The 19635-nt window shown below is 32.9% G+C and overlaps 2 protein-coding genes across 2 annotated transcripts; one reads left to right on the forward strand and one right to left on the reverse strand.

Moving 5' to 3' along the window:
* Positions 1–5: 5 nt before the first annotated feature.
* Positions 6–15235, forward strand: LOC133332840 (uncharacterized; the record flags this gene model as incomplete). Its single annotated transcript, XM_061541211.1, has 3 exons — positions 6–219; positions 276–625; positions 14942–15235. Coding segments are annotated over 3 exons (858 nt in total), but the record flags the coding sequence as incomplete, so codon positions are not given.
* A 208-nt stretch (positions 15236–15443) lies between these two features.
* On the reverse strand, positions 15444–16478 carry LOC133332841 (hydroxymethylglutaryl-CoA lyase, mitochondrial). The gene is made up of 2 exons (XM_061541212.1): positions 16413–16478; positions 15444–16352 (listed from the first exon to the last, which is right to left on the reverse strand). The coding sequence occupies exons 1-2, from the start codon at positions 16476–16478 to the stop codon at positions 15444–15446; spliced, it is 975 nt and encodes a 324-aa protein (XP_061397196.1).
* Between the last annotated feature and the right edge of the window lie 3157 nt (positions 16479–19635).

The following is a 19635-nucleotide window of genomic DNA, read 5'->3' on the forward strand; positions in this document are numbered from 1 at the left end:
GCACTTCTTCAGAAAAATCAATTAAATTTAACGATACAATGGAGGAGGTGGAGTATATGCTTCAAAAGGGAATGGAATACATGGCTGCTAAAGATAATATACCGAACACCGAAATTAAAAAGGAGCCATTAAAATCAACGAATTTGCCTAAAACGCAACCAAATTCGCCTGCAGTTAATGAAAGTAAACGCATCATTACAGCTCAATCAGAAACAAAAGGTAATATATAATTCCATTGCACTCAACATGTTTTATTCATACGTTTCTTTTATCAGCGAAAGTTCCCAAATCATCGACATTCATAAAAACGTCGAATAAAAATTCACAGCAATCTTCAAATCGATTCGCTCTCGATATGAGACCCTTTCCGAAATTGGAAATATTCGGGAAACATCAACAATCCGCAGCTAGTCACCCACGTCAGAAAGAATTGAGTAATAAACAACATTTCTCCCACATTGTAAGTCCTGTAGGGACCTACATGAAGAGTCTCGTTTATGTCAAGCAAAAATTGCATCAAACACAGTCACGAACCATAAGAACGGTGGACTCTCCTTTACCCGGGTCTTTGGGCACAAAATCAACACTACCTAAAAAGGCATATATTTCATCGGAACTCAAACATGTAAGTAGATACATATTAAAAAGAGCAAAATTTATTTTCTTGACTATTTTTTCATTATATAAGATATATCGTAATAAACCGTGTCGTTCTAATATATATATATATATACAATATTGTCATTTTTATCTGTCGTTGTAAATTTACGTGGATGTTGTGTCTACTTTAATGTGTAAAAACAAGGATTTTTATGTTTTTTGATTTGTGATTAAGCTACTCATTTCGCAGCCTTCGTGCTAAAGTAAAAATCTACAAAATGCATATACCTTAAAATGATGCTGACATTTTGAAGCTCGAATTTGAGTGTTTTTGAATTTTAATTATATTTTCAATTCGCAATCACGAATTTCCAAAAATTAATTTTTAATTTTTCCAAAAAATAATGTGTGCGATCAAATTTCTTAAAACCTTTTTCCGTCGGAATTTTTATATCTGTCATTTGATTCATATGGTTACCCGCGATCAGAAAGCTCTTTTACCTTCCGGATAAAATAAAATCTTTTTCGGGAAAATGCATCTACTGTAACGGCAGGACTTGGCCTGCCAAAACATGAAATTTTTAAAAAACTGTTTTTGAAAATAACGCGAATGCAAAAAATGAGAAGTATATCATTGAATGTACACGCGATCATTGTGTGCACAGGTTTTCCATAAAATGCACATTCAGAATAGAGTTCTGATTCTAAGATATATGCCCTACATTATTTTTCCTGAAAATAATAATAATAGTTCCATAGGATCATTGAAAAACGGGGGTAAGATCTTCAACATACCGAAAATGAAACGGGAAATATATATGACGCCTTTTTAATACATTATGTCAATTCCATGAGAAAATTCGGTCAAAATCTTTATAATACCAAAAATGGGGCGTGACCTGTATGTTCAAGCATTATCAAAACTTGGTCCTAAATAGAAATGTTTCCGCAAAAATGTATTTTACCCTTCAATATCTCGGAATGATATTGGTACTATGGCAATGGATATATTCTAATTTTTGGTAGGAAGATTTTACACCACATGACAATAGGGGATACCACTACATGGGGGCTACCCGGAAACTTGGACCAATATTTATAATTTTTGTAAAGAGGTTTTGATCATCTAAAATAAAACATTACAGCCACTTTGGTTGAAATACTGGACCAAACTGCCCAAAATATGAATATTGTGTGTACCGTTATATGGAAGCTACCTCAAAGAGTCGACCAATATTGACAATTTTAGTAGGATTCATTCTACCAAATAAAACAACCAAATACCAAATTAGAGACGGTTACATTTAAAAACGTTCTCAAATCCCCCACATCATCCGAAATGGTTAAGTACTATTATTTGGGGGATATTTGGAAGCTTGGGCGAATATGAAATTACAGCTAAATACCGAATATTGAGGGATACCTTTATATGGGGACATACGAATACTTAAATCAATATTGAAAATTTTAATTAGGGAGATTTTCTTTTCAATAAGTATCCCTAATATCAAATTAAAAACATTTGTGTTGAATATTGGGGGTATCGTTATATGGGGGATACCAAGGTATTATAAAAATCTGTACACTCCTTTTGGTGGAGGTTATAAAAACAAACCTAAAATGCCTAAAATTATATATTATATTGCTAGGCAAGGCAACGTCTGCCCGCGTCGTTCTAGTATAATATATAATTTTCGGCATTTTAGGTTTGTTTTTATAACCTCCACCATAAGGCGTGTACAGATTTTTATAATATAGATAATATATAGATATGAATGGAATTTTGAAATATTATTAAATCCTGCTCAATTTATTTACCTGTAACTTGATTTAGAATTTTGATATTAATAAAATGGTATCCATCTACCCCCGGCCGCCAGAAGATCAAAGGATATTGAAATCATCAAAGCTTCGGTGTGTTTCAGGTACACGTTTAGGTGAATTAAACCTACGTATATGCTCACCTGCAGGTGAATTATCAGCTCGAATGATAATATTATGGCTATCAGATGGCATCCTATCCTACGCTATTTTGGTCATGTTTACTAAATTTTAAATTTTAACGCCTTACAATATTTACATTTTATTTTCATTTTCCCAATTGTTACTGATTTGTCGGCACAAGTTTATATATCTATATATATAAAAGAGTTGTGTTATAAGTGACTGACTGATCATCAACGCCCAGCCGAAACGGCTAAAGCTAGAAAGTTGAAATTTGGCATGTAGGTGGGGTTTGGTGCGTAGGCGTGGGGCGGGGTTTTTGCGAAATTCGTACTAAAATGTACTAAAAACTGTATTACGCGGGAACGATGAGATGTAGAATTCTGAAATTTGGTGTGCAGCATTGCCTACGATAAGCGAAGTGGTATGTGTGAAAAAATTTGAAATTTAGTAGAGATAAATATCTCAAACTTTGTATGTAGCTTAAGCTATAAAAACAAGAACGACGTACACAAATATTTGTTGGAAATTAGTACTAAAATGGTACTAAAACTGTATTACGCCGGAACGGTTGGAAGTAGAACTCTAAAATTTGGTATACAGCTTTGTAAATAACAATCCAAAGAGCATGTATGATAAAATTGGAATTTAGTACTAAGAGGTACCACAAAGTACTAAATAATATATTTGAATGGAACAAGTAGAGATACTTATCTAAAAATTGATATGTAGCTTAAGATATTAAAAATAGAATATTGTGAAAAAATATCTTTTGGAAATTTGTACTAAAAAGTACTAAAACTATATTACACCGAAACGTTTGGAAGTAGAACTCTGAAATTTGGTATGCAGCTTTGTCAATGATAGGCGAAGGGGGATGTGTCAACAAATTTTGTGTCAACAAATGTGTCTGAAACGTGGCACGTTGATTTAACTATTACAAATACTTCAATATGCTTCATTTTTTTAATTAGTACTAAAATGGTACTAAATCTATTTTATATATCTATTTTCTTTCGTCCCTACTGTTAAAAAACGTATAGTGTCTTGCATGGAACCATGGTTAAACAGTAGACCTATAATATTTTCAAATTCATTGCAAGATATGGCCTACTGTGTATCGCACTCTTAGGAACAAAGCTAAGAGTGTTCTTAGAAATGAACGTAAGAAATATTACGTCAAATATTTTAATGGTTTAAACGCGACACAGATTTGGAGACAGTTTCGTTCCGGCGGTATCGTTGGTAGTGACACTAACTTTACAACTGATGTAGATGTTTTAAATGCATATTTTACTGAGAACAACAGTATTAGCAATGCGTATGTAGATTTACCCGATATTAATAGACAAGAATATACTTTATCATTTAATTGTGTCTTTGAAATTGATATTTTTAAAGCTTTTCAGCGGGTTAAGTCCCAGTCTGTGTGTATAGATGGTATACCTATTAAATTTTTAAAACTGATTTACCCATACATATCTAGGCATTTGACCTACTTTTTTAACACTATGTTTACTACATCGGTCTTTCCGCAAGCGTGGAAAGTCGCTAGAGTAGTCCCCATTCCCAAAGTTAAAGAAACACCTACTATAGAAAATATGAGACCAATAAGCACTTTACCCGCACTTTTAAAAGTTGCCGAGCACCTCATATTGGAGCAAATTCAAGAATTTATTGATGAGCGAAAATATATAAATGAATACCAATATGGTTTCAGACGTGGGCTCAGTACTACATCTCTCTTAGTAGACATAACTGATCTTATCAGAGAGACAATTGATGGGGGTGAAAGTGGTGTTATCGTGGCCCTGGACTTATCCAAAGCATTTGATTGTGTAGATTATTCAAGACTAATTCAAAAACTACGATCAAATTATTCTTTTGATAATACAGCATGTAATTTAATTTCTCCTATTTGTCTGGGCGTTCCCAGTATGTTTCATTAAATGGCAAGACTTCTAACAAACTTAATATGTACAGTGGTATACCCCAAGGTTCAATTTTAGGTCCCCTTCTTTTTATTTTATACGTGAATGACATTGGTAACTTTTTACATAATAGCGTATGTCGACCGTTTTTATATGCTGATGATATTCACTTATTTTTTGTCCGCAGTATCGCGTTGGTTATGTAATAATAACCTAGTAATAAATGTTACAAAGACAAAAGCAATGGGATATGGGATATATGTCGCCTCAATAGTATAGATATACGTGTTAATGGATTAATTATTGACTTCGTTGATCGCATAAAATGCTTAGGAGTTATTGTTGATAGCAAACTTGATTTTTCTTCTCATATAGATGCTCTACACCCTAGAGTAATGAATATTGTTCGAAAATTATACTCAACTGAATTATATATGCCACTATTTGTAAAGAGAAATCTTGCTTATTCAATGTTAATATCACTTATTTTTTATGGTATAGAAGTTGTATCTGGCACCACACATGAGCATTTTAACAAAATAGAAAAATTGTTCAATATGGTTGTAAGGTACGTTTATAATTTACGTCGATCAGACCACATTTCAGCTTATGCGGCTGATTTTCTAGAAGTACCGTTCTCAGTTTTCGTAAAGAAAATAGTTATTTTATTTCTATATAAATCTGTCACTTTAGATCTTCCCAGTGTCCTGCGTGATCGACTTGTTTTCTCTAGATCTACCAGGAACACTCAGTTAATTTTCCCGCGCTATTCCACTTGTTTATATGAAAGATCTTTTATTATTCGTTCGTCACGTTGAACTACGGCATAAAATACAAATAAATAAATATTAAATGGCAACTGAAACGGTATAAATTAAAATCTGAAACATAGTATGTTGTTTAATTATTTCACATATAATTAATTAATTAATATATTAATAATTAATTAATTAATTTGCCTGAGTAGTTCTCAGTATGGTTTTCAGCGTGGCTGCAGTACTACGGTACACTTATTATCCCTTACTGATGTTATTCGTGATGTTTTTGATGGTTCTGATGTAGGTCTTCTTGTTGGTCTTGATTTGTCTAAGGCCTTTGATTCAATTGACCACGCGCTGCTTATTCGCAAGCTTAGAGTCAAATTTGGATTTTCCGTTTCGGCCTGTAGACTAATTTCGTCGTATCTGGAGTGTAGATCCCAGTTTGTTGTGCACAAGGGTGTCCAATCTGATGTTGGTCTAATCCGGTGTGGAGTCCCGCAGGGTTCTGTACTGGGCCCATTACTTTTTATTATGTTCATTAATGACATCATGGATTCTGTTACTGCTAGTGATTGTAGTCTCTTCTTGTATGCGAATGACATACATGTATTCTTTAGGAGTGCTGATCTCGCCAGGTTGGAGAATCTTGCTAACACAACGTTGCAATCTCTCTCTATGTGGATCTCTTCCAATGGTCTTGATATAAACTGGGATAAGACTGAAGCTGTTTTGTTCAATTGTTGTTATGACGGTTCTATGCCTAATATTTGCGTTAGTTCCTTTACTATTAATATTGTTGGTGAAATGAAGTGCCTGGGTGTAATTATTGATGCCAAACTTAGTTTTTCGACCCACATTGATCTTCTGTTGTCCCGTGTGCGATTCCAGCTTAGGAGGCTTTATAGTGTCCAAGCATATTTGCCTCTTGGTGTTAGGGTGAAGGTAGCTATGTCGTTGTTGATGTCTCAGGTTAACTATTGTTTGGAGGTTATTTCGGGCTCTAATTCTGGTCATTTGCATCGGCTCCAAAAGGTTGTTAACTCCATTGTTCGTTATGTATATGGTTTGGGTCGTAGTCATCATGTTTCCCAATTTGTTGTTAAATTTCTTGGCCTATCCTTTTATACTTATGTTGAATATCGTATCCTTTTGTGTTATTATAGAATTATGAGAAATGTTGATTTACCACTGTGTAGTAGGTTTGTGATGTGTAGATCCTCTCGGAACCCTCAGTTGTTGTATCCGAGGTTTTCGTCTGCAATTTGTGAAAGATCATTTGTAGTTAGAGTCGTAAGATCGTGGAATCAGCTCCCTTTGAGCCTTCGTAAGTTTACCTCTTCCACTTTTGCGTATAGGAGGGAATTGTTTGGGCATTTGTCTCGTATTTGATGAAGCTGGCTTTGAAGAAATCGCTGATTACAGGTTGCATAATGGTACTTTGTCTTTTTTTTAATTTTTGGCTGGGGAGCCATTTTTATTTAAGTTCGTTAGCATTTATGTTATAGATTTATACATATGGAATTTAATGTCTGTGGTTCTGATATTGCTCTTGGGCTCGAGAGGAATATATAGTATATTTATATGTATGGTTCCTTAAGCTTCCTTTCCCCTCCACTTTTCTTAGCAACAGTTAAGTAGAGTGCAGTGGATTGGGGTTCTTGTTTGGAATCTGTTATGTTAGCGGTTTGCATTAAATTTCATTATGTAGAATTTTGTTTTTTGCTGTTATGTATTTTTAATTTATTTAGTTTATTCTTTGTTTGGGTTTTTATTTTTTTTTATATATAAGTTAATATAAGTTATTGGCCATGCTGGCTTTTTTATATTACATTGTATGAAATAAATGAAATGAAATGAAATAATGATATGCATATATCTTTTTGGAAATAAGTACTAAATTCTGTAATATAAATATACTAAATATTAGTACTAAGAGTGGGAAAAGTTTGTACGCAGAGAAAATAGTGTAGTGGTGAATTTTCTTATTAAATGAGTTCTAAAAGATCTTAAAACTACTAAAAATTTTAAAATAAAAGTATAATTACTCCCAGCGCCATCAACAAGTTAACATGATCGAAATTGGCAAAAGAAACTTAACAGTTTGCAGAATACGTCAAAATTTTGGTAAATTGTGTACTTAAAGGTACCAACAAGTTCCAAATGTTTGATAGAATGGATGAAGATAGCAACCTGTTATTAAATACTTATCTGGAACTATACGATAAACATTTATACATAAATATTGTATACGGTGGTACGGGTGGATATAGAATTTGGTACACGGCTTTTTGTATGAAAAACAATGTCGCAGTTTTGTTTGACATTAGTACTTACGATTCTAAATATTGTGTACGGCAGAACGGGTAGAGATAAAGTGCTGAGATTTTGTATGTATAACAGCTATAACAAATTAAATATAATAGGTATAGTTAACATCGGAAAAAGTAGAGACAGATATCCGATTTTAATTATTTATCTGTAACTATGACAAATAAAATGTTTTATGGAAATATTCGTGATTTTGTGAATTGTACAAATAAGTGAACACAAGGCACTGAACAACAAAAGTACTAAATTGTTGACACTTAAACGCAAATGTTTCTGAGATTTCTACCATAACAGTACTGTTATTTTTTTTCTAATAATGTTTTATACTCCACTGCCACGAATTCCGAAGTAATGAATAATGGGCGGGATCTTTATGTAGAGGTATACCAACATTTTCTCCAATAAGGATTTTGTACAAAATTTCTGCAATCTTCCCTATAAAGGCAGGACTATAATAAATGATGTAGTGTACAAAACGTTATATTACAAATTCGTCAATAATGGTACACAAATTGTAAAACGTAATACATTAATTTTAAATTACCGAAAGGAACAAAAAAGTTAAAAAATATAAAAATAAAATAAGAAGAAAAATCTGCTTTGAAACGGGATATTATGGTGTCATGGGAAATGTCGAACTTTAATACCGTTGCATTTGAGAAATAAATAGTTTGGCAACCCTGTCGTGAATTTTCACTAATTTTGTGGTGCTCTGTGCTCGTTTAAAAAATATTTAATTTCTAACAATATAATCTGTGTTTTTGTGGTAACGGTGTTTAAAAGTGTTGTGAAATAATTTTTGTGCATTTTGATATAATTGGAAGTGTGAAATATAACATATTTTTCCTAATATTAATTAATCTTTTTAATTCTTATTGGCATTTTGATTCCATTCCCAATTTGTTCCTTTGTTGCATTAGCTTATATTGTTGTTGTAACATTTCTTTTAATTTTATTTTGTTTTGTTATTTTGACATCTCAAAACAGAGTTGCCAAATTGCGTGTTTCATAAGAAATTAAAGGGATAGAAATTCCAGTAAATTCATAAATTATTTAAAAAAAAATAATAATAATAATTTATAAAAATGGTTTGTCCTTACGAGTTATGTAATATTTCCGTAGATGATGAGTTGTGTGTCACATGCTGGTTTTGCCTTAATCAATGGCACGTTAAATGTGCTCGAATTAATGCAAAAGTAGTGGACACAATTAGGGATAATGTTGGTGTCCGTTGGTGCTGTGTCCATTGTCGAAAACTTTCAGCTGACTTTTATAACTTTGTAAAAGACTTGCAGTCGGAGCTTGGTTCGATGAAAAAGGAATTTACATCGTTATCAAAACGATTTGAGAATTTTTCGAATTTGTTCGACAAGTACCAAGAGCTTGATGAATTTGTATCATCACCGTCTGTGTCTGGGCAGAAACGTAAAAGGTCTGCGAAAAAGGCTCCCAATAAAGTCGTGCCTAGTCGCAAACCCACAGTTTCTGTTGGGAATACAGTGCCACAATCACCTTCCGTCAATGTCACAGATACAACGGAAACTGATTGTGTCCAGACATATGCTAGTGTTGCGTCACATTCGGCCTCGGAAATCGTTAAGGATGTAAATGAAGTGATAAATCCAAAATCTGTGAGTATAAGTAGTGCTAGTCTGGAAAAGACTTCAAAACCTACTCACGGAAATCGGGAATCATCAGTTCAATCATCTAATGCGTCTTCCGTAGCTGGCACTAGCAATTCCCTCCAACCTGGTCAAAGACCATTATCTATGGCTCCCACCAGGAAAATGGTATTTGTATCTAGGTTTGCACCAGATACCTCGGCTGAGGATATAAATTATTATATAAAATCAAAAATCGATGGAAATTTCTTACTACGTTGTTATAAGCTCCGGTCTGCTTTCTCAGAAAGTAGATCATCTTTTAAAATCGTAGTAGAAGAAAGTATGTTTCATCGACTAATTTCGAGAGAATTTTGGCCTGCTAATGCATTTGTAAAGGAATTTCTGGAAAGATCTGAAAATTTAGCTCATTTGCCTCAGAGGGCTGAAATATTGCCAAAAAACTAAATATGTTTCTCAATGTTTGCTATCAGAATGTAAGAGGGTTAAACACAAAATTAACTCGATTATTCTCTGATAGCCTTGGGTTTAATTATGATGTTATAGTATTTTCTGAAACTTGGTTAAAACCATCCGTGTTAAATAGTGAAATTTTGTGTTCTAGATATCAAATATTTAGAAAAGATAGAGTTCTTAAAAAAGGTGGTGGCGTCCTTATTGCAGTTGATGCCAAATATTCCACTAATTTAATTGAATTAAATCCAATCCTAAATCTTTTTATGACTTTGTTAATATAAAAAGAAAAGCTACGTCAAAGCCCACCATCTTGAAATTCAATAATCAGACATTTGAGAAAAACTCTGAAATTTCAGAGTGCTTTGCAAATTTTTTCGCTACAACATATTCATATTCACCCTGTCCAAATAAAGATACATATAGTTATAAATTATCGACGATAGATCAAATATCTATGCCTTTTTTACAAAGTCAATATGTTTCTAAAAATCTACGTAATTTAAGATCAATTAAAAGTCCAGGTCCGGATGGCATTCCTAGCATAATTCTAAAGTACTGTTCAGATACATTAGCTATCCCTTTAACGCTATTGTTTAATTATTCCCTGAAATATAGTCATTTTCCGACCTTCTGGAAGAAATCCTATATAGTTCCTTTACACAAATCTGGTAGCTTAACTAATGTCTCGAATTATAGAGGAATTGCTAAATTAAGTGCAATTCCAAAATTATTCGAAAAACTGATTACTGATATAATTTCTCATAAAGTTCAGCCAATCTTAAGCCCATATCAACATGGTTTTCGTAGTGGCCTCTCAACCATTACCAATCTTATTCAATTTTCCTCAAGCGTCATAAAAGGTTTTATTCAGCGTAATCAAACCGACACGATTTACACTGACTTCAGAAAAGCTTTTGACAGGGTTAACCATGAACTTTTAATATATAAATTAAATCAAATTGGTTTCAGTATAAATTTAGTTAAATGGATATCATCTTATTTGAGAAATAGATCACAGGTAGTTTTGTTTGATGATTGTCTCTCCAAATCCATTAATGTTCCTTCCGGCGTTCCCCAAGGAAGTCATTTAGGTCCACTCCTCTTTCTTCTATTTATAAATGATTTACCAAATGCAATAATCCACTCCAAATTGCTAATGTATGCTGACGATGTCAAGTTGTTTATCACCCATAACTCCATGAAGCAAGCTGATTTACTTCAAAATGATTTAAATAACCTTTTTCAATGGTGCGAATTAAACTGTATGGATTTAAACCTAAACAAATGTAAGCATATGTGTTTTTCCAGATCTTCTACTTTAACAAGGCAATACAATATTAATAGTACTGTTTTATCAACTGTTGATTCATTTGTTGATCTTGGTATTTTAATGGATCCAAAATTAAATTTTAATAATCATGTTATTTCTATGGTAAACAAAGCCCACGGTGTCTTAGGATTTATAAAACGATGGGCTAAAGAATTCTCTGATCCCTACATTACAAAACAACTTTTTACATCTCTTGTGCGACCCATATTAGAATATGGTTCTGTTGTATGGGATCCCCAATATACAATTTATTCCGATAAAATTGAATCAGTGCAGAAACAATTTCTAATTTTTGCGCTGAGAGGTTTACATTGGAATAGTGACTTTGTGTTGCCTTCTTACACTAGCAGGTTAAAATTAATTCGATTGCCAACATTAAAAAGTAGACGTATTATGTTGAACACTATGATAGTAATTAAAATACTAAGCGGTAATATACCCTCAGACTTCCTAATTTCATCCATTAGAATAAATGTTCCTTTTCGATCAAGTAGATATTATCAACCATTATACGTAGATTTTCATCGCACAAATTATTCTATGGGAGATCCACTTAGTAAAATGTGTATTGATTTCAATTCTGTGTATTCTAACGTAGACTTTTGCATGAATATAGACCTAATAAAATCTAATATAATCATATTTTTAAATGAATAATACAACTTAATAACAAACTGGCTGTTGAAGTAGATTTCTGTAGCTGGTTTTCTATCCCTTCTCATATTCCATCATAATGCGGATTATGATGCGTACGCGATCCCTACGAAAGGGGAGGTCGCCCCCTCGGTCGGCAGGGGTGGGAAAGTGAGGGGTGGGAACGTACGATAAAAAAAAAATAAGTAAATTGTTCCCGATATAGTAGGATTCGAGCACCAACGCTTCTCAAGCCTATATTCGAAAGAAATGCGGACTAAGATCTAAGATTTTCGTTAAAAAAATAATTTATAGAACTGAGCTATCATTATTCGACGTTTTCTGATTTATACTCAATCCAAAAGTACCCAGATTGTTAAATAATTTTTAAGTGTGATATGGATGATTGTTAGCATATACTTAGAAATGCATAAATCTATATTAAGTTATATTGTGTATTGGAAAGACCCGCTAACGACGTAGCGGGCATATGCTAGTTTGCTATTTTACGAAGGAAGTCATATATCAACGTTTTTGGTCTATATAATAAACGGAGTAATTTTAAGATTTTTTCTTGTGCCCAAAATTAAAATCTCTATAATTTTTGCGCGCATCAATAAAATATTATCGCGAACGACTTCGGAGGCAGGACATTTTCCATTTTTCTCCATATGAAAATGGAATATTAAAAAATTGTCAATATTGCCCATATGTATACATATATATGGGCAATATTGCCAATTTTTTAACATAGCTGAAGCGGAGGTTCACCACTTTATAACTCGGGAACTACTTAAGTATATGAAAAAAAAGTTCATAGTTTTGGGTTAATTGATCTGTCGTTTCAAACTGTTCATGATATTGACCTCCAAACTTTATTTTGGTGGAAGCTGTGTCTACTTTAATGTAAAAAAATGTGTAAAAACAGGTTGAGGCGAACCAGTTTTTTATTGCACGGTCTTCGTGTCAAAATAGAACTAGAAGCCAACAAAATGTGGACTACGTACGCCCCTTATGTATCATTTTTCAAAATTTTAACTGCATCTACCTTTAAATGATGCTGACATTTTGAAGCTCGATTTTGAGTGTTTTTTTTTTAATTTTACTTCTAGCTTTAATACGCAAACAGGAATTTATAAAAATCGATTATAAGATTATTGTAGTCGCGAATCTGCGTAATTTGATATGTATTTTGTGTATGTAGTATGCACAGCTTCAGAGTAATATTCATAATTTCTAAAAAACCTATTTTTCGGGCCAAATTTTTAGATCTGTCAACTGAATGATATGGGTACCCGTGATCAATAAGGTTTTTTACGTTTCGGATGATATAAAATCTTCTTCGTGAAAATCCAACTACTAGAACGGCGGGAACTGGCCTTCCAAAAACACGAAATTTGGCAAAAAATGTTTTTGAAAATATCGCGGATTTATTTGCTTTTTCTGTGTATCATATCCGCTTCAATAAATGACCTCATACGGATTTTGATCTTTTTCGAAAAGAGAACTTTAAAAACATCAGCCGAAAGAGAGATATACGCAATTTATCTCAAAAATAGATTGTGCTTGCACATCCATGGTTCTTAATGGACCACATTGAAATGGTATAGATCGATGTATTTTTTTAGGGTGCACACCGAAATCGGATGCCCGTTAGTGTCATATGGAGTTTTCGGAAATTATTCGCGTTTTAAGATTTTTTGGGTACTTCAATGTAACGTGCGGCACATCTTAGCCGTCAAATGAAATTTCGCAAAATATATATGGATTGGAAGATAAACTTCAGTACTTCCTGGGAACCGCATGCGCATCAAATGATTTTGAGAATTACGCGATTTACACGCAATTTAAAATGTATATTTCATAATATTATTTTATTTTAAGATTTATTAATATTTATAGAATTCTAAGATTTATCGGAAGGGTCCTGATATAATCCGCAAGGCGTATACTTATACACAAAAAGTGATTATTATTATATATGTCAATTTTTCGGCGAAATTCGGGTAAAATAGCAGAATAACCCCAACATTTTTTTCTGAAATTTCTTGTAGACAATTAAAAAAATAAATATGATGACATTATTTTTTCGAACCAAAAACAAATATTTTTCCTCAATATCTTGTTTTGTTGTCACTTTGATTTAGAAACCGCTACACGGACTTGTGTGATTTTGATATCATTTGTTTCACCATGGTGTTTAGATTATGTAGATATTTTTATATTAATTTTTAGGTGTGTTGTATGTCATTAATATAATGAAAATATTGATGTAATCTGCAATATTTTTCTCATATTTCGCGAATATGTGCAACTTTATTGGAAGATAAACTTCAGTACTTCCTGGGAACCGCATGCGCATCAAATGATTTTGAGAATTACGCGACTTACACGCAATTTAAAATGTATATTTCATAATATTATTTTATTTTAAGATTTATTAATATTTATAGAATTCTAAGATTTATCGGAAGGGTCTTGATATAATCCGCAAGGCGTATACTTATACACAAAAAGTGATTATTATTATATATGTCAATTTTTCGGCGAAATTCGGGTAAAATAGCAGAATAACCCCAACATTTTTTCTGAAATTTCTTGTAGACAATTAAAAAAATAAATATGATGACATTATTTTTTCGAACCAAAAACAAATATTTTTCCTCAATATCTTGTTTTGTTGTCACTTTGATTTAGAAACCGCTACACGGACTTGTGTGATTTTGATATCATTTGTTTCACCATGGTGTTTAGATTATGTAGATATTTTTAAATTAATTTTTAGGTGTGTTGTATGTCATTAATATAATGAAAATATTGATGTAATCTGCTATATTTTTCTCATATTTCGCGAATATGTGCAACTTTATCGTGATTATAATATATTCATATTCTTATTTTACAGAGGAAGATATATATCAACGTTTTTGCTCAATATAATAAACGGCGTAATTTTAAGATCTTTTTCTTATGCCCAAAATTAAAACCTCGATAACTTTTGCGCGCATCAACCAAAAATTTGATCGCGAACGGTTTCGGAGTCAGAACATTTTTCCTCTATATGTGTACCAAAAATCATTGATGTGCCACAAAAACAAAAAAGGTGATTTTTTGAAAATGGAATATTAAAAAATTGGCAATATTGCCCATATATTTAAGTGCATAATTTAATTTGTGTGCCTTTACTTTGCTAGTAAACTACATTTTATTGTTTATGATTGAATTGAAGTTGAATCTGGGAGTTTGTCCCAAAAAACGAATTTCCTCATTTTTGTTAAATATCTATAAAGCATTAAGATTAATTTAAATTATCCATTTCTTTTGCATTTATTCTAGATTGTTGATGAACGAACACCTGTTACTATACCTGGCGGTAAAAAGATTCAAAAGTACCTGGAAAATGCGATGATGCCAGCGGTTCTGAGACATGACGGAAAAATAAAGATTAAAGACGGTGTGGGCAGTAAAACAAATATGCCTCCACCAATGCCAAAAAATTCGGCCACTAAATCATCAGTGTCTGAAAGTAGAATATCATCCTCTCAACAGAATAATGCAAGTTTGGCAGATCTCTCTGTAATGTCAGGCGACGTCTCACTATATACTATTATGGATGCACAGAAATTTTAAAAATGCATCTGTTATGTTAGCCATTATTTTTAAGTTTTTTATTTTGCATTTATTTTATGTAATATTTTATATGTCTTACTTTTATTAAATGGTTCTCGGAGAAATAAAAGGAATCTTGATCGGCGGTTTGGTCTTAATATTAATCATGAAGAAATGCATCGTTTTCATTTTAATCACACTTTTGGTTTGAAATGTTTTCGTAATGTAATCAGTTAGAAGATCCCTTCCAAGCACGGTTAACTTTAGATTCGGAAACTCGGCCCAGCTTTTGGCATATAAATCGACCAACAGAAATTAATTTTTCTAAATCAACTCCGGTCTGTACGCCCATTCCATGCAACATATATACAACATCTTCAGTGGCAGCGTTGCCGGAGGCACCGCGAGCATAGGGACAGCCACCCAGACCAGACACCGAGGTATCAACCACAGATATCCCATAATCTAGAGCTGTGAAAATGTTAACCAGTGCCTGGCCATAGGTATCGTGGCAGTGTACAGCTAATTTTTCAGAAGGCACAACTCGCACAACTTCATCCAACATTTTTCGCATGGTACCGGGAGTACCAACTCCAATTGTATCACCCAACGAAATCTCATAACAACCCATATCATACAGGGCCTCAACAACTTTCACAACATCTTTCGGTTTAATTGGGCCTTGGTACGGACACCCGACTACCGTTGAAACATAACCGCGGACCTTTATATCGTGCTTTTTGGCAGCTTCCAATACGGGTCTAAAACGTTCAATACTTTCAGATGCAGTACAATTAACATTTTTTTTGGAAAAGGCATCCGAGGCAGCGCCAAAAACTGCAACTTCTTGTGCTCCAGCCTTTAGTGCACTTTCGAACCCTTTCAAATTTGGAGTAAGCACCGGATATGCAATACCCGGCACTTTACGTATACCCTGTAGCACTTGCGCATTGTCGCCCATCTGCGGCACCCACTTTGGACTGACGAAACTTGTAGCTTCAATAGTTTGCAATCCCGTTTCGGAAAGTTGATCAATAAGAGATATTTTTACATCGGTGGGCAATATTTTTGGTTCATTTTGTAAGCCATCTCGGGGTCCTACTTCAACAATACGCACTTTGTTGGCTACTGAAGATTTCTTCAATGAAAATAAAAATTATTCGTAATTGAAATGGATTGGCAAGCTAATTGAGTTTACCGTGGCAAAGGACCTTAGCAATGCCTTCCTGGCGATTTGGCTATTCATACACACTGATCTTATCATGCTGCCTCTTTACTAATTCTAGTATTGCACAACACCTACAGTTGATTTATTGTTGCGAACGAACCCAAATATTGTACCGGGCATGGCACGAAAAGTATACGAATGTACAGATAATGGTACATTATCGTGTTACTTTTTCAGGTACATATGTTGTAGATTTTATTAAATCACTGTATCGATTTAACATTTTGGCTGCCAAGATTTAAAGACGGTACAGAAAACTACAAAGTATAAAGTTATTAAATAAACGTTTACAAAATAATTCAGAACATTAATTAATTTTTAGTCGGTACGATCAAACCTGACAGATATACGGATTCTGCAAAATGAACGATCGGAACCAAGTTCTATTATTAAGGTCGCCCAGAAATTTGGACTTTGTTTACGTTTTCATAATGCGAAACAATTCACAATAAGGAATTGTGACAGTAAATATGAAAATATGTGATCTGGTTACGATATAAATAGGCCTTAACCAATATCGAATCTGTCAAAAATGAAAAAATTGAAGTAAAATTATGAAAAAATTGAAGTCATATGTCTGCATGAGACTACCTTGAGTAATTATGCCATGATTTATTGGTTTAAAAAATTACTTAAAATAAGTCACTATAACATAATATATTTTAACAATATTGTTTTGAAAATGCATTTGTGTCAATGGTTATTGCATTTTGAATTACTCCTTGATCTGTTCTTTGATTTTCGATCCTTAAGTTTTCATTGAGATATTTAATTCTAAAATGCATTCGGAATTTATAATTTTTTCAGGTAAATTAATTTGTTGGCTCAGTTTTAAATGTTTAATTTGGAGATTTCGATTATGATCAATGGTTGAACCGTTAACTGCACGAAAAACTTGTTCAAGGCATCGAATCGCTAAGAATTTTTGGGACGTTTTTTTTTTTTTTTGAAGATCTACTTATGATCCAGTTTTTTAGGTCTGCTCGCATTTAATTTTTTATCACCCCTCCTTTTCAATATATTCCTGTATGACTTTCCTCACCAATCAAATGAGTCGACAGCAATTTTATATGCAGATGATTGCTTAATTTATAGTCATCATAATTCACCGAATCGAGCGCTTTGTCTTGCAGCTCTTCATCTCGAAAAGATAAGTTCATATTACAAAACCTGGGGAATAAAAATAAATCCAGCGAAATCGGAAGCAATCTGCATTAGAAACGCCTCTGGTAAGTGCCATAGGAGTGTGGTCCCAGAATCCAAATCCCTTCGCCTTTTGCTCGACGGAACAGAAATTCCGATTAAGGTTGTTGGCTCAGTTTTAAATGTTTAATTTGGAGATTTCGATTATGATCAATGGTTGAACCGTTAACTGCATGAAAAACTTGTTCAAGGCATCGAATAGCTAAGAATTTTTGGGACGTTTCTTTTTTGAAGATCTACTTATGATCCAGTTTTTTAGGTCTGCTCGCATTCAATTAAACTCATTTTTCAGATTACATATCCTGCCACATATTCAAGTGCATCTTTCTAAAGTTGTCCAAAATCATCAAATAACACTTGTTCTTGATCATCACCATAAAATTGTTTTTCATGCTCTTCAGTACACTATGGAACTTTCATTTGAATTGAACTGAAAATTGGATTCCAAATGCAGCCATTCAGTTGGTCATTGGGGGGTCATTTTCAGCGTTTTTGTTTTTTTTTCAATTGTCTGTTTTTAGTACTAAAATGTAAGCAAATATTTACAGTTGCATCGGAGGGTGTTCACGAAAACCACCTTTACTACGTTTCAACTATATCATTGGGGGCAGAACATTCACTATTCACATTTGCAGAAACATTTAATCCGCTATTAAAAAAGGCATAAATTTGTTTAACCCTACGATCAATAACCGTGGTACATTTGTACCGTCTAAATATTACACTGTAAATCATTTGTTTATAGACTAATTTAAAACAAAAAACCGCACGATATTCTCATTTTTAAATGAATTACAATGCGAAAAATGAATGAAAGGTTTTGATTTCTTTCCAATATCCAGTAGGGAATACCATGAAATATTTGTTTCATCCATAACAAAGTAATTATTGTTTAGACAATAACAGTACTGATATTTCTTTCCAATGATGTACTGATATTTGCCTCCAATGATATTATACTGAATCGACTTCCGATATAATGAAGAATGGAGCTGGATCTTTATGTCGAGGATATACATAAAATATATAATTGAGTTGTATTCGATTTAATAGGATTGAAGCATCAACGTTTCTGTTCGGAAGAAAGGCAGAGTAAGATCTGAGATTTTTTAAAAAATTAAGATATAGGACCTATAATTAAAATATTTCATTTAATCCAATTAATTAATTTTAACTATAAAAAGATCTGCTAACAACGTAGCTGGTCTATGCAAGTATTGTTATAAGGTTTAAATAATAATAAAAAGTAATAATAAAAAAAAACAATAAATAAAATATTGAATAATGGGGCAACACACATTACAATATAAATTACAATATGACAACTCGAATATTTTTTGCTTCTCCCTATTCATTCAGAATAAGGCGAGAATGTGAAAGCGAAAAATCTTTCACAAGCAAGATCTCTCCCTGGCGAATATCCAGAATAAGGTTGAATGTCTCCTTTTTAAAATCCTTTTTTGGTAATGAAACATTTAGAGATATAAAATTCAGCGATAATAATCAGTCGGACGAAAAGATACTAAACATGGGATCCTAAACATATTATGGGGTACAATAATACGAATATCTTGCTTATCAATGAAAAGTTAAACACTTTTAAACAAAATAAACTAACGAAACTACAAAAAAATATGAACATCTTCTTTACAAATTGAACGTTATCAATCAAATACCAATTTCTACTGGCATAATACAACGTATTTTCAATAGTTATATTGTCATATATACTGGATCAGTAATTTCGTGAAGCATAGATTACCAGCTTTATTCTGAATATTCGCTGGGAGATATCTCGCATGTAAAAAAAATTTCGCTTTCACATTCTCGCCTTATTCTGAATGAATAGGGAGACGCAAAAAATGGGATATGCGGATTCGAGTTTTCGAAAATGGTGGTTGAAAAAAAGTTTCGTATTGCCATATTGTAATTTAAGTTGTAATGTGTGTTGCCATATTGTAATTTAAGTTGCAATGTGTGTTGCCCCATT

Source organism: Musca vetustissima, unplaced genomic scaffold, assembly GCF_032173495.1.
Source record: "Musca vetustissima isolate MV318-11 ecotype Yass unplaced genomic scaffold, APGP_CSIRO_Mvet_v1 utg6658, whole genome shotgun sequence".
Classification (NCBI taxonomy): Eukaryota; Metazoa; Arthropoda; class Insecta; order Diptera; family Muscidae; genus Musca; species Musca vetustissima.